General features: G+C 41.0%; 1 protein-coding gene and 1 non-coding gene across 2 annotated transcripts; both read left to right on the top strand.

Annotated features, from left to right (window-relative positions):
- Positions 1-11,074: 11,074 nt before the first annotated feature.
- On the top strand, positions 11,075-15,967 carry RPL21 (ribosomal protein L21). Its single transcript, XM_051779073.1, has 6 exons — positions 11,075-11,228; positions 12,577-12,655; positions 13,194-13,255; positions 14,304-14,416; positions 15,073-15,223; positions 15,836-15,967. The coding sequence occupies exons 2-6, from the start codon at positions 12,589-12,591 to the stop codon at positions 15,923-15,925; spliced, it is 483 nt and encodes a 160-aa protein (XP_051635033.1). The 5' UTR covers positions 11,075-11,228; positions 12,577-12,588; the 3' UTR covers positions 15,926-15,967.
- LOC127468194 (small nucleolar RNA SNORA27) lies at positions 14,476-14,607 on the top strand. Its single transcript, XR_007903444.1, has one exon. It is a non-coding gene; the product is annotated as a small nucleolar RNA SNORA27 (small nucleolar RNA).
- Positions 15,968-16,256: the final 289 nt, after the last annotated feature.

The raw sequence follows: 16,256 nt of genomic DNA, 5'->3' as shown, positions 1-16,256 counted from the left end.
GGCATGGTACAGGTATATTTGTGCCTCTGTCATATATCTGCGACTGTAGATGGTTTTGCTGACTCTGGGGCATGTCAGGTTTTCATTAATGTTTCTAGACAACAGAATAAGTCCCATGAGTCTATATACTCCTCTGCTAACCAATCAAACCACCAGCTGGCTGGACTATTGCTGCATTGTCTAAACGCAGACACACCACACCTGATGTTGGACTAATATACAGTATGACTGCAAGATCATAGTACAATAAGATCATAGGATAATTCAGTTGGGATGGAACCTCTGGAGGTCTCCAGTCCAACCTTCTCCTCCTAGCACAGTCAGATCTGAGGTCAGAGCAGGTTGCTTTGTGTATATAGCAGTTATGGACTTGTTTTAGTGGTGGACTTGGCAATGCTGGGTAAATGATTGGACTTGACTTTAAGAGTCTTTTCCAATCTACATGGTTCTATGATACTATATACCTCTTCTTGTTCTGGAACCTCTTCAATTTGGATCCAGACATAATAGTGGAGGCGGAGGGAAGGCGGCTTGGTCCTCACAAGAAAGCCATCTGAATTCACCACTGGTATTTTTATTGACACATATCCCAGTGAAGGTTATTCACCATTCTCATGACAGATTAATCAGCCTTGCTATGGAAATACACTTTACTTTGTGGGCAACAGGTGTTCCAGGATTTATGCTATGAGGTAATAGAGAGTAAGACATAAAAGACATTTTCTCCAACTTGTACTTCATAATTCCAAGAAAACCTGATTCTTCATCAAATTATACAGAATGAGAGCCTTAACACATTATGTGAGTAAAATTGGATACTTCAGAGGAACAGAAGAGACAAACAGGAAATATATTTGGAAAATCATGTTATCAACTCATCTTGTGCTGACCGACAGATAGTGAAACATCTGCATTAATAAATTATATTTGTAATTACTTTGAGGGTACATTTTCAGAAAATACAACTATTTTCATAACAGTTGTACATGCTCTCTGGGAGCCATAACAGGGATGATGGTAGACTAACTGGATATACGAGGATCTGAGCAAGTAGTTATGCATTTTATTCATAGGTTCAAAAGCAGAAATTCAGTCTTAGTTGTAATCATAAGCAAGACATTAATAAATTATTATCACAGGAAACTACACAAATTATAATATATAATGGTACAATAGATATTGTTCTATTCCTTAGCACTTTTCATCAGTAAATTTCATAATATTTTACAAAGAGGTGTGAGAAATAGTCACTATTAGACTAAATCTGTAAACAAAATAAATTAGGTGAGAGTTCTCTGACAGGGTAAAATTTGCTCATGGTGATTTTCCCCTTACATTCATATTGGAAAACCAAAGCTTTCCTCAGTAGGGGTGTTGGGTTATTGTTGGTTGGTGGTTTTGGTGGTTTTAGTTTGGTTGGGTTTTGTTTTTTTTAAGCAGAGGGTAGTATTTGTTTCTTGCAGAGTTCATACATGGAGATATTTTGATGCTTTCATTTTCACAGCTCAGCTGATACTGGGCATCTGGCCATATATGTATAGCTGGCACACAATTAACCTGTTATTCTACAGGTTGTATAATATTATATAATATTATAATATGTGTAATATTATACAGATTGTATAACAATCTCGGCATCTGAGAAGTTAAAAGACAAAATATGTGACTAAACTAAATAAAAATTTCTATAAATGTAAAATGTACATCAGTTAAGAGACATGTCCAATAGACTGTAAAATATAAAAATTTAGTTATGTTGAAAATAACAGTAAATTTCTAAACTGTGATCGCTGTTTGAGTCTTTAGACTCCTAGTAGAATGTGGAATTCTAACCGAAAATAAAGTTACAATTTGTAGAAAAATAGTCCATTTATAAAAAGGTAACTCTTTTGAAAGATGCCATTGTATTCTGCTACGTCTCAGTGATCTTGTTATAAAAGGACATGGGCTAGGCTTGAAAACAGTAACTGTGTGCTTTTTCACATTGTTCTGAACAGAATCTTTTGGATAAATAGGGCCACAAGTATATGTACAAAGAGGGCTTTTTAATACTGTAATGAAATGCTTTCAATAATAGAAACTGTTCTTTAAAAATTAATGGCTTTGATTCTTGACACAGGCGCTAGAGAATCCACTGTTTCAGTAACTCTAGTTTCTCCTCATTGTGAAAACTTCAGAAGTCAGTGACAGTGCTCTAACGTTAACTCAGAAAATCCATTAGAAGTGAGAAGTGCAAGACACTTCTTCAGTCTCTGTGTTCTCTGCTAGAATACCAAGCAACGCTTCCCACTGCAGTCAGCAAGATCATATTTTTGTGATCTGCACAGCAGTTTTCCAAAAGCCAGATTAGCTGGCATGTAATAACAACACTGACGCACACTCTGATAACAGGCAGCCTCCAGGTGAAGAGTTTGTATCGTTACAGTCTCCCCCACTAATCAGTTCTCTACAGTACCAAGATATAAAGGAAGCTGAGGAGGAATATGTAAACCAGCATGCAGATAGTTATGCAGTAGAAAAAAATATCAATAAGAGGTAGAAAAAATACCAGAAACAGCTTTGTGGAGATAATAAAATTGCTAGAGAGCATCTACTGTTAACAGCCTGTGTTTTTCACGACACTAATGGGTGGATAATTACTTTTGTTTTAATTGAAACAGCAATATTCTGTGCTTCCGCTGATCTAAAACTATTGTTCAAGTCCACATTGCAATCAGTTCTCAAACAATGTTCTCTTTGTCAGCAATACAGAAGTAGAATGATTTTGATTTCTTCTCTTGCAAGATTTAGACCCTGGAGAACCCACAGTTGTCCTACATACTTGCAGATGGTCAGTTAAATACTCCCATCTGGTTATACTTGTTTTTCTCTGGTTACACTTATTTTTTTTCTAAAAACAAAACAGAACAAAACAAAACAAAAAAAACACACCGAAAACCCAACCCCCCCAAAAAAAACCCCAAACCAACCAACCAAAACCAAAAAAAACCAACCCACAAAACCAAAGGGAAAAAAACCCACCAATTAAAAACCCAAATCCAACAACAAACCACAGGTTATAGGATGAGCAGCAGAACTAATAAAGCTCAATTTCATATGGGTTTGTGCCCTGTGTCTTTACACTGCAGTAATCCAGGCATCACCTCCTTATCCTGTATGGCCTCATTTCCTCCTTCCACTTCCCCTGCAATTTCCTTTCCTTCTCTCTCCCTGCAGCACTTCTTGCCATTTGCCTGTGGGATTTTTTTCCCTGTTTTATCCCTTCACCTGCCTCTCTCCCTCGGATAAGCTGTGGTTGCCTTGGAGCAGCACATACTCTGATTAGCAGACATTGCTATTTTGCATATTCCAGGTAGTACTCCACAGCATTTCACAAATATTAATTTATTGATCCTTAACAACAACCCTGCTCTGTATATATATGCTATTATTCCTATTACATAGGCAGGAAAGTTGGTCTAGTTTATCCTTGATTGGTCACAGCTTGGTCGAGTTTTTCCTTTGCCAATTCTCTGTTTCACTTCTCCTTGACCGACTGTTAATTTGTTCTTTTCTGGATGTAGTGTTTGTTCAGAGCAGCTATTGTTGTCTCACTGACAGGGGTTGTCAGAGCATAGCCAACTCGCATTATTTTATCGCAAGCCTTGTGATATTTGATAGTTCCCTTGCAACCACAGTTCCTGGGTTCAGGTGATGAGGATTACGTGAGAAATTCACCTTTTGCTTATTATAACAAGTTTGTGGCTCAATAAGGTAGAAAGCTGGAAAATGTGATGGCAGGACTGAAAATGTTCAAAACTGGGTGAAAATAAAGGCACATGTACTTTTAAAAAAATACAACTATTTTAAAGCATCTGTGATGTCAAGGGGTCTGTCTCAGGTTCATCATTTAAGGTAGTGGTATGTGTAAGACTGCAGGAGCTACAGACCATTTCCCACTTTGGAAAGGTGGCTGGCCTGCAAAAAGCAAATCACTCAGTGAAGGCTGACATTTTCTGATCACAGATTCAAACACTGCTAAAGCAACAAGGAAAAAAATATATAATTGGAGTTATAACCACATGTGAAGTGCTTTAATGCAGATAAAAGTGTGTTTTTAACTCCTATAGTTTCTGTATGTGATTCTTCCTTTCCTTTCAAGAAGATGCTATGAAGGCAGGCTGGGATTTTCTTTTAGCATCCAGAAGATATGTAGAACTAGAGTCAAGACAATAATGTTTACTGAAAGATTGTTACAATGAGTTTGCAATAACTCTGGTTACTTCATGCATTATTAAAAAGAGCATTTTGTAGCACTCCTAAAATTGTAAACATTCTACTTCGTCTTTGTGTATTCATACAGAAAAACAAATTTAATCTGGCATAGTTGAGAGATAAATTTAAATTTGTGCTTACTGGAATTCAGCTAACGCTATTTAGAAAACATTCCTTTACCTGAAATAAAACTAGCAATATTTTATATAGCCCTTCCAGCAAGGCTCTTTACCCCTTTATAAGCAATTAAAAACAATTATGTTAATGGCTGTGATCAGAACAATCAATGAGAAACACAAATGGCTATCTCAGATGCCAATATGCTAATACAATGCCAAAGAGTATTTATAGAATAGAGAATAATTCCACCCACATTTTTGCTTTATGCTATTGCATCCATCAGACATGCTGCCTTTTTAAATTACAGCACCTGATGTTGAGAAGTTGGAAGCATCATAGACTCGAAAAAATCTCTGCCATCTATGGAGGTCTTTAGTCCAACAAAGCAGATCCAGCTAAATCACGTTGTTCTGGACCATGTTGAGTTTTAAACAGCTCCAAGGATGAAAATTCCATCTTCTGTCTCAGCAACCTGTTTCAGTTTTTTGACTATCTTTATATTATGTTTTTATTATCTTGAGTCAGAAATTTCCCATGTTATAACTTCCGTGCATTGGCTCTTGTCTTTCTACTGTGCACCCTGAGAGGTGTCTGTCTCCATCTTCTCTGTATGAGAGAGCAGCAGAAAGATACAAGATTTCCTTCTCCTCTGCCACACGAGCAAACCCAGCTCTTTCAGCTTCTTTTCATATGTCCCTGTCCTTTCATCCCAACACAAATCTTATCTTGGTGGCTCCTCCACCAGGCTTGCTCCAGAACGTCCATGTCTTTTGTGCCCTGAGGAGCCCAGAACAGGATGCATGTTCCATATGTGGTCTCACAAGTGCTAAATAAAGAGGAAGAATCCCTTTTCCCTGCTGATTGACCTCTTGCTAACAGTCCTGGCTGTAGCTGCCTTTGCAGAAGGGCATACTACTTTCAGTCCACCATGATCCTCAGGCCCTTTTCAGCAAAGCCCCTTTCCATACAGCCAGCCCTCAGCCTGTCCTGTTGCATGGAGTTATTCCAACCTAAGTGCAGGACTTTGTGTTTGCCCGTCCTGAACTTCAAAACTCCTGTCACTCCATTTCTCTAGACTGTCTCAGTCCCTCTCAATAGCAGCCCTGCTCTCCATTGACTTGACTGCTCCCAACAGTTGCAGTTATCACCTGCAAAATCACCAAAGAGATAGCACCAAAAATTTGTTTTGTAATATAGTTTCAATGAGATTTCACCAGTTCAAACCCAGTGTGCCATTTTGATAACCTGTTCTTATCTATGATGCTTTACATCAGGCATTACATTTCAGCAGTAAAGCTCATATTCAGATCTACTTAAAGCTGAACCGCTTTGCCCTCCAAAGTTAAGCTTGTCTTGAAAAATGCATTGGCATAGGTTAAGCTTCTGTCAAAATCATACTTTATAGAGAAAAAAAATATACTCACACTAGAAATCAGATAAGGAAAAGGTCAACTAAGTCTGGCACTCGCCAGTTTGCAGTTTTTCCTGGAGTGTATTTGTTTTGCTTTAGCCTATCTATTTTAAAATGATTAAAGGCCAATTCTGTCCTGTTTATTACTTATAGACAAAAACTCTTTGAAGACACTGAAAGTTTTGCCTGACAAAAATCATCAGTATCTAATAACTGACTTTGTGCCACTGAAATCACTGAGGGGCCTGACTTTGCACAAGTGTTGGTCTAAAAAATTGTCTCCTAGTTCCAGGCCAGCAGGTTAAGGAAAGCACTGAAACATTTACAGCCAGAAAAAAAAAAAAATCAACCCCAGGAGCTTCATGTTTCATGGATTGTGATCATCTTCAGTAACAACAGAAAGCATCTCAGAAGTAATCAGTGCACAATAAGAAAGTTAACTGGGACTGTTGTGTACAAATTGGATCACTGAAAATCAAGAGAGGTGTGTGGGAATGGGAGCAAATGCACAAAGCCTGCTATGTGTGTGGAGGCTTCAAGAGTGTGGGTTACTTAGTAAAATGAGGGTGTAAAGGAGGTATTATTCTGTGTAAATCATTACAGAAAAAGGGCAAGCATTGCTGTTCTTCCAGCTAGAAGTACACATAAGATCAGACATAAACAAATGAAGAGAAAATAGCATCCTAATCATTAAGCCAGTTATTTCTTAAACTGTAGTTAATAGCTCCCCAGAGGTCTAGCAAAGGGCTCAAGGCTGGATTGCGGAAGATCAGATTTTTAAAAATATATTTTAATATTAATTCTATACTTATATTCAATACATTATCAAAAGAAAATCCCCGCAAAAATCCCCACATTATGCAGATTTACTGCTGGCAGCAGCTCAGTTCCTCCATGACAAAGGAGCAGAATTACCTGTAATTACCAGTTGCGTCAGCCTAACAGTGGCTGATCACCTTTAGTCAAAACAAGTAAATGTACAGTGAAGCTGACAGTGACAATATGAGGAGCTGATTGTTCCTGGCTAGATGGTTTGGACTCAGGAGAGGTTACTCAGAGACAAAAAGGCAGCAATGCAAGAAGTTTTAGAAAACACTGCATTAATGAAACCAGTTGACTGAAAAGGCACTCTGTTAGCAAGGGAGGAAAGGGACATTAATTGCTTTTGAAATGAAGTCTGATATATCTGAAGTTTGATAAATGGCTTATACTATTTGGTACCCATGAGAAGCTGGTCACAGTTACACAACAGCTTCCTTGGAAGTTCCTGATGATTTCTGAATGGGCAGTACTGCAGTATTCACTGATGTACATATAGAAAGTAGAATGCCATGTTAACCAAATAAGCAGCTGAATCACAGAACTTGTTCAGCATTTCAGATTTTATGTGGCAGTCTAGATAAAGATGGAAAAAAGGCCAGTTGTTTGCCTCTAGTGTCAAACTACCTGCATCTAGTAACAATTTGAATTGGCAATTAATGTCTGAATAACATTAGTGTAATAAAAACTTTCACCAATGTGTGACATACTGGGCCTCATCACAATTCTTGGTCTATACAGTTTTTGCCTTTTTATTTCTCTCAAAGGCTATTTTCCATTCCTTTCTCCATGATGTGCCTCACTGGCAATGCGCTTAGTACAGCCACCTGTACTGGCACCGGTGTGATTCCAGAGTCAGCCCTTTGAAGAAGTTTGTCTGTACTGTCATTTTTGGAAGGCAATTGGTTGCTTAGACACAAATTTTATTGATTTTAACTCCCATGAAACTAGGCTCAGGCTTGTATTTACAGAATGGGTTTTGTGGATGAAGAGATGAACTGACTACAGAACTACAAATGTTGTTAGAGTTAGAATCATTGAGGAGCTGAAGAGACCATGAAAGGGACAGGACTGTGACTCTGAGAAGCCATATAACACGATCATTCTGGAAAGAGTGAACAATGGAATAACAGGGTCAACTGAAGAGGTGACACAGATTACTTTGGTCAGTAGCTTTTTGATCAAAAGCGCAGTGTAGACACTGTGTTTCTGTGCATAGGGTAACTTCACACTCTTGATTTTTAATTTAGATTCTTGATTTTGCAGCATTATCACAAGAGGAGCTGGAGATTTCAGTCCTCTTTATTTAATACCTATTCTCAGTTATTTCTGTTAAAATTTTGCTCCAGTCCTAATCAGCTATCTTTTTTTCCTTTTCATGTACTAAATGCATTATGTGAGACACAGGAGACCTACACCCTACTGAAAGGGAATATTTTTCATTTTTCACCTCAAAGCCCTTTACAAACTCTCATTAATTTAAATTCCTTCCATACCTCTGCTGAATAACCCAACACAAATTGAATGTCACACTTGAGATCTCTGTGTGTATCACTCGGTCCTCTGAGCGTAGGAGCGAGCCAGATCCCACTGTGCATTAAAATTTCAGTGAAGGATTCCTGACAACCCCACATGCAGAATCATCATAGCACATTTATTCTTTAGAGAGAGCTGTTATCCAGGCAGAAACAAAATAGAGCTCCTAGAGAAAATACCAGAATCCTGACTTGGAGACTGAAAATGGTTGTTTTTTGGCATGATATTTTCCATTCTGAAAAACAAAATTATGTTAATCTAGTCCCCACTCCTCTGACTTCTAATGAGTTCTCCCTTTCAAGCTCCTTTCCCCAGCAACTGGCTCCCCTTGAAGCTGTTTTCCCTGTCTTGCTCTACCTCCAAGTCAGGGAGAGTGGGAGGGAAACTCTACCACGGTGCAGTAAGATTTTCAGAGTACAATAATGGGTGGAGCACCAGGCTGGGACATTCATGGTGTTTTGGATCATTGCGTTAAGCTGGGCGTTGCTACTCGTGTTTACCCCAGTCTTGAGCACCTGGTGTTTCTGAAGCACAACCTGATGTGGTGCTTGCTCTATAGCTTAGAAAAAATTGGAATCTGGATCCTACAACTGCAATTTGATCAGGGAAGAGTAGTTTAGGCTGGGTTTTTGAGAGGATGAGGCAGGGCAGTAAAAGGGGCACTTGCAGTCTGAAATGTAGAGGTGCAGGTCTCCCCCACATCTGCCTGGCTGCTAGCTCTGGTTTGCAGACCAGAACTCACCCCACAACCAGTGCAGCTTTATCTGCTGGAGACAGCCATTATTAAGAAATCCTTTTGTGAGCAACATACAATAGCTCTGCAGTCTTTAACTGCTCATCAGGTCAGTTTTGGGAAACCACGTATCAAATGTTGGTAGATAGGATGGACTGCTGGACTTTTGCATCAGACCCAGACAGCATGCCTAGGCAGTGATTCAATGGAGGCAAACTGTGAAACATGATGGTTTCTTTAAAATGTGCAGCTAAAGAAGAATCCTGAGAATGTGCCAATCAAGGTAAATTTATGAATAAAAACATTACTGAAATTTTCAATCAACCTGTCATGCAATTTATTCAGGAAAAAAATATGTAGCACATCCTGAATGTCTTACTTGGCCTCAAATAAAGCAGAGTGCAATAAAGTTCACAGTTACTGTTCCCTTATGAACTACACTTTCTGTATATGTTTCCATACATCTTCCATATGTGGACATGAGTTTCAAGATGTGGCATTGCTTCTCCATTCCTTCCAGGTTGATGTGGAGATTTGCCTACTATGTAAATCACTGGTAAGAGTAAGGCATTCAGCTCATTGCAAATGCCTAGCTTCCTTTATCCAATAGTGCCTTTTACAATTGGCCTTCCTGTCTTTACTTTGCTTGATATCCTCCCTGAAACCTATCTGTTGCCAATACACTTCCTTATCTAAGAGCTGTTCAGGTTTATAACGATCATCATGTTTGGAAAAGTTTCATAGTACCTAGGCTGAATGCATAGTAAATTATATAGTTTTGCTCTGCATAGATATCGGGTGCTTTAAATTCTAGATTTTTCATGGTGCAGAGCTGGAGTACAGACATGTTTTTCTAAATATAACACTTTGCTTCAAAAGATTTCGTGTGGAGACAGGGCCTGTCTGTCAGAACATGCCCTGCCAGGTAGCTCTGCAAGCAGAACCTGATAGTGTATCTAATCCTCCATATCCACTCATTCAGTCCATAAATATTAAACTAGCTTTAAAGTGATGATGGAAAGGGCTTGAGTTTTGCAAGACATCATTAGTACAACTGTGAAGTTAGTCAGAGGATCAAGTATGTTTTTATATGCTGCTTTAAGTAATCATCCCTCCCCTAGATTAAATATGTGCTTTGTTCATTCAAAACAAAAATTTCTGCAGTAGGGCAACTCCTTGCTGAGACAAGTTTTGAACCATCCCTGCTTGTTTGGCTCGGGGGAAGGAGGCCCTCTCTTGTCTCAGAGCAATCAGCTTCCCGTGGTGATTCCTGTCTGCTCAGATACTGAGGATGCACAAACACAATGAGTCACTCTGCCAGCTCTGGGAACTGCTCACCATCCACTTCTTTTTCAGGCACCTGTGGCCCTATAAAGGCTCTTTTATGGAGAATTCCCGTGTTATTTATCTGGTGGGAACATCTGCCACACAAATTGGAGATTATGGCATCATAATAAGGAGCAAATCCATTACAATAATAAGAAACCCCAGATCTGCACTGCCTCTTCACCTCTGCTGTTGGCTTGCTTCTCCCACCCCATTTCCCTGCCCGGGAATCTGGGATCTTCGGTCAGGCAGCCGTGACTGGCACACAACCGCAGCAGCAGGCTCACACTACCGCGTATTTAAATGTCGGTGTGCTACTTTAATGTCGTGAAACAACTTGCTGGCTGCTTATGTTTTACATTTCCAAACTTAATTCCTTATGAAAGGCGATCCGGCTGCTCACCGCAGGACTCACTCTTCGAGATCCCTGATAGACACCTGGCTCGTTTTCCCACTTCCCTGCCACTCCCACTAGCCAGCCCCGCGTCACAGAATCGCAGGATCACAGGATGGGTCAGGTTGGAAAGGACCACAGTGGGTCATCTAGTCCAATTTTCCTGCTCTAGCAGGGTCATCCTAGAGCACATGGCACAGGATTGCATCCAGACGGTTCTTGGATACCTCCAGTGAGGGAGACTCCGCAACCTCTCTGGGCAATCTGTTCCAGGGCACAGTCACACGCACAGCTGAGAAGTTCTTCCTCTCGTTCAGGCGGAACTTCCTGGGCATCAGTGTCTGCCCGTGGCCATGAAAACACACGCACAGCCATGAAACGCCCAGCGGCTGTCCCCGCTTTTGCCCAAGAGTCACACTCCTACTGGGGCGGCCCCGCGACTGGTTTGGGGATAACCATTCCGGGGGCCGCCGCATCTCCCCAGGCCGTTCCGCCCCGGCGGGCGGGCGGGCACCTCCCCGGCGCTTCCCGTCAGGCGCGGCGAGGGCAGCCCCGTGAGGGCCCCGCTGTTAAGGGCGGGCGCGGCGCCCCGCCCCCTTCTTTTGGAGCCGGGCGCCATTTTGTGCGCACGCAAGGTGAGCCTTGGGGCCGCTTCGCCGCTCCAGGGGGACACGGCGGGGACACGGGGACGGGGATCCGGGGGGGGTGAATGTAGCCAGGAGGATCGCGGCCAGGGGAATCGCGCTGCCGGCAGGGGCGGGCGGGGGCCGCTGGCTCCGCTGGGGGTGGCACGGCCTTGTTAGGGCGCGGGAGGGAGCGAGCAGGCCGCGGGCTGCGGTGCGGGCGGGTGGCCGGGCAGGCGGCTGCTGAGAGATGCGGGGAGGAAGGGGCCGCCGAGACCGGCCGTGGGTGCCGGAGCGGAGTAGCGGGGCCCCGCCGGAGCAGCAGCACGTGGCGGCGGGGCCGGACATGGCGCGGCCTCCGGCGGGAGATCGGGACAAGGAAGGCGGCAGGAACGGCGTGTGCGCTTGGTGTCAGATTTAATACTGGCCGGTAAATGTGGTAGTGGAGATCGTGCCTTTTGAGTACCTCGTAAAGAGAGGTTGAGGGAGCGGGGAGTAGCCGACCGGGGGCAGAGGTTTCACGGATTTCACAGAATATTCTGAGTAGGAAGGTGTCTTTGGCAGGGGCACGTGGCAGGAGCATGAGACAACCGGCTGAAGTCAGAATGAGAAGCTCGGACTGGATATAAGGGGGAAAATGTTCATCGTGAGAACATCCAGGCCTCCAGACAGGCTGCCCAGGGAGCCTGTGCAGTAGGGTCTAGAGGGAAAGCCATAGGAGGAGCGGCTGAGGTCACTTGGGAAGCTTCATTGAAGTTTACTGGAGGGGCAGATACTGATCTCTGTGGTGACCAGTGACAGGACGCAAGGAAATGGCTTGAAGCTGTGCTAGGGGACGTTTAAGTTGGATATCAGGAAAAGGTTCTTCACCTGGAGAGTGGTTGGGCAGTGGAACAGACTCTCCCGCGAAGTGCTCACAGCACCAAGCCTGACAGAGCTCAAGAAGTGTTTGGACAATACTCTCAAGCACATGATGTGACTCTTGGGTCATCCAGTGCAGGGCCAGGATTTGGACTGGTTGGTTCCTTCCAACCCAGAATATTCTATGATCCTTTAAGGGTTTCAAGACCTGATGGACAAGGCCCCGAGTAGCCTGGTCTGATCTCATAGTGTACCTTGCTTTAAGCAGGAGCTTGAGCTGGGTGACTTGCTAGCATCAATTCTAACCTGAGTTACCCCGTGGTAACTGATTGCTGGTGATGTCTTAAATGAATAACATTACTTGGATTGACACAGCCATTTGGAAGCAGTGTCATTCTGAGTAGGCTTAAAGACTCTGTTTTTCTGAAATACTTGAAAGTGCTGTCAAATTTTAGGGAGTGAACTAGTAGTTCTGAATAATTTTCCTTAACTTTTACAGTAATCGGCCAAAATGACGAACACAAAGGGAAAGAGGAGGGGGACACGTTACATGTTCTCAAGGCCGTTTCGCAAGCATGGTGAGTATACTTTGCAGTAAGAACACTGCATCAGGTTACTCTGGGGAGCATTTGCGAAGCAGTGTCTTGTGCTAAAGGATTTCTGACAACTTGGGCTAAAAATTGTAGAACAGTATGCAGATAAACCCTCAGTTCTTACTGCAAATACATTGGTACTCTGACTGCTTGTCAGTAGTAACAATGCTGATTCTGTCCGTGCCCGAAAATTAATTTGAAGGTGAAGAAAATATTTCAACAGTTATTTAGACACAGCTTTTTGTGTCTGAGCAATAAGTGATAACATTTGCATTTATAATGAAGTAGTAAATAGTTTAACGCCTTTTCAACTTTGGCACTAGGAACACAATTAAAAGTTATTTTTCTTGAGTTGGATTTTTTAAAAATTGGAAATGTGTAAAAACATAATTATTGCTTTAAAAAGTTTGATCTTTGGGGTATTTAGGAAAATCAAACGCATGATTTCTGTCCCCCATCCTTTTTTATGTGTGAATGTGAAACTCTTGGCTTTATAAGTATCCAAATTTGTATCTCTTAACAGGAGTTGTCCCTCTGGCCACCTATATGCGGATCTACAAGAAGGGTGATATAGTTGATATCAAGGTACTTTCTGCAGTGCTTCGTGGTTAAAAGCTAAAATAGTGTAGTACTAGTCAATCTCCAGTTTCTTGAGGTGTCTTTTTTTGTAACTTGGGTCATGTGTGTCAACACAAGTACCCCCTGCTCACTTTTGGAGCAATACCGGAATGACAGTGCTACTGATCCAGTAGTAATGCTTCAGTATCACAGGCTGGTTTACATGGGGTTTTTATGTATAATTCAGCTGAAAAACATGAGTCAGAGATGCCATATCTAATGCTCGAGTTGCTGTGCGGTGCCTTTTGGCACTACTTTTGTAGGAACCTCAGCTGTCCCTTCAGTAGATATTGTGTTTTGCCCAACTTGAGCCTGCTCTTCCGAAGAGGTGTGATTTATGGTGGGGAAGCTCATAGTTACCTCTCTTAAAATAAATATGTACAGGGGTGGTAATTGCAAAGCCATATTAAAAGTAGAAACGAAGAAATAAATGTAAGGATACATCATATATATTAATACAGGGGGAAAAGTGAAGCGGTGTTTCTATCACTTAATATTTTTTAGAATTTGTTTTTTAAAGTCAACTGTGTTTTCAAAATTAGGTTGTAGTGAATCTGAAAACATTTCACCAAGGACTCCTACTTTGTTGAATCCTTTGGTTTTGTTTGAAATGCTTTGTTCTTGTATCAGTCACACAGAAGATGGTGTATAATTTGCTTGTTTGTTGTTTGGCTGTTGGAGAATGCGCTCTTCAGAATTGACATTTCTTGATGCACTGGAGCTTGATGATGAATGTCTCTTGTGATTGCTTGCCTTTGCTGAAAGCAAAGTGATCAGTCATTTCACCGACACTGAAAGCAACCAGAATTGACATAGCAAAATTTGGTAGTCTTCAGATAGAAAATGCATGGTTATAAATTCTAACATATGGATAAAATAGGAGTATTTTTAAATAAATCTCAAATAATTTGAAACATATTTTAAATTACTTCTGAAAGAAAAATCCTTAATACTACTTTTTTTCCTTTTTTTTTTTCCATTTTCTTTTTTCCTTTCTAATTTTACTTCTTAACAGGGTATGGGTACTGTTCAAAAAGGCATGCCCCACAAGTGTTACCATGGGAAGACTGGAAGGGTATATAATGTTACTCAGCACGCTGTGGGCATTATTGTTAACAAGCAGGTTAAGTAAGTAATCAAATTCTGTGTATTGAAACTTTGCATTTGAGAAGGTTGTTCTGTAATTGCACCCTCCTTTCACTTTACCAGTTAGACAGTTATTGTCTTGATTGGTCATTCAAGGTGGGTAAAGTGAATTTCCTTTTAAAACCCAAGCAAATGATGCTCATTTGACTTGGATCCTGTCAGAGGAAACAGTTTTTATTTTTCTGAGTGGCATTTTAAGTGACATTACCTAATGGGTTTTTTTCAGCCAAACCTTCATGTTGGTACTGAAGCCCTTTTCAAATATTAGTTTGTAGCTGTATCCAGCCAGATTCAGCTGGATTTTGTACAGTTTAGTCAGAAAAAGAAAAGTTGGTATTGCGTTGCAAGAACTGGACTGGAGTATATTGGCGATAAAATTATTTGTTTGTATGCTACAAGGCTAAAATTATGTATTCTCCACTATTTTAATTTGAAATGGTCAACACATTGTTATATACTAATAGGCTTTTCATTATATCTGATGTACATCTGCAGCTGTGTGTTTTGAGGTATTTCCCTTTAAAGAAAAATTATCTGTAATTGAGCTTATGAAGTTACTCGTGTAAGGGCTGTAATTCTAGGTTTAAAGGGACCTGTTTTTCAAGTGCAGTAAATTGAAAACCGATTCCCTTTTTTAGGGGCAAGATTCTTGCCAAGAGAATTAATGTGCGTATTGAGCACATTAAACATTCCAAGAGCAGAGACAGCTTTCTGCAGCGTGTGAAGGAAAATGAAAGGAAGAAAAAGGAAGCAAAAGAAAAAGGCATTTGGGTTCAACTGAAACGTCAGGTAATGTGTCTGTTGGGTTCACAGTCCTTCTGAGGGAGGTTAAATGTTTGAGTAGAGTGGCAGCACACAGTGCATCTGGATCGGAGCTGTGTGATACGTTTGGTGCCGCAACAGAACTGCACTTGCCAGGATGAAAATTGTAGTCTTGGCTGTGAACAAAGGGGCTGATGCTTCATGTTCTGTTGCTGATCTGCAGCAGCAGCTCTGGATGATTTCTAGGATCAGTAGTAGTGTCTTTGGCTTAGTTGACTTTTTAGTTGCAACAGGTTTTGTTGTAACCCTTTAAGGAAAGAATTAATAACCAGACTTCAGAGAGGAGGTAGCAGCTGTTGCTTCTGGAACCACAGGGTACATAACTCCACGGTCATTGGGTTGGTGACTTGGTGAGAGTAAAGTGTAGGTTTTTTAATTCAGCAGTGAGAGTCAAGCACACTTTCTAGCAGATAATTTTCTTACTGCTACTCCTTGAATCAAATTTTAGAGACTAGGCATGGTAAAATTTCTGTAATGTTTATATAATAAGGTGTTAAATGGTTGTCAGAATGTATTTTCTGTAAGTTTGCTTTTGAGCTTTAGTGCCATGAGTTTTCTTTTTTATTTTTCTGTTTACAGCCTGCTCCACCAAGAGAAGCACACTTTGTGAGAACTAATGGCAAGGATCCAGAACTGCTGGAGCCAATTCCCTATGAATTCATGGCATGATGCATGTATAAAAAAATAAATTAAAGATCTGGTTTTGGACAAGTGTATGTGATTGTGGCTGATTCACTTAGGGGTTTTTTGTGTTTGAACAGATGCTTTAGAAACCTTCTCTTTTATTGAAGTTTATTTATTTAACTTGCATTACCATGATGCTTAGTCATTTAAATCATTTGCAGCTTTTGCTGATGAGTTTAGTCATTTATATAGACTATACATCGTGGGAACACTGAAATCTGCTAGTGCTTAGTAATGATCATGAGGTAATATGAGAGGACATGGAATATTTCACCAGCAGACTTCAGAACATGTACCAAGAACTGTCCAGAGTCAC

This window comes from Manacus candei, unplaced genomic scaffold (assembly GCF_025592945.1).
Source record: "Manacus candei isolate 608988 ecotype Guabito, Panama unplaced genomic scaffold, ASM2559294v1 h1tg000014l, whole genome shotgun sequence".
Taxonomy (NCBI): domain Eukaryota; kingdom Metazoa; phylum Chordata; class Aves; order Passeriformes; family Pipridae; genus Manacus; species Manacus candei.
This window is presented reverse-complemented; position numbering and strand designations above follow the sequence as displayed.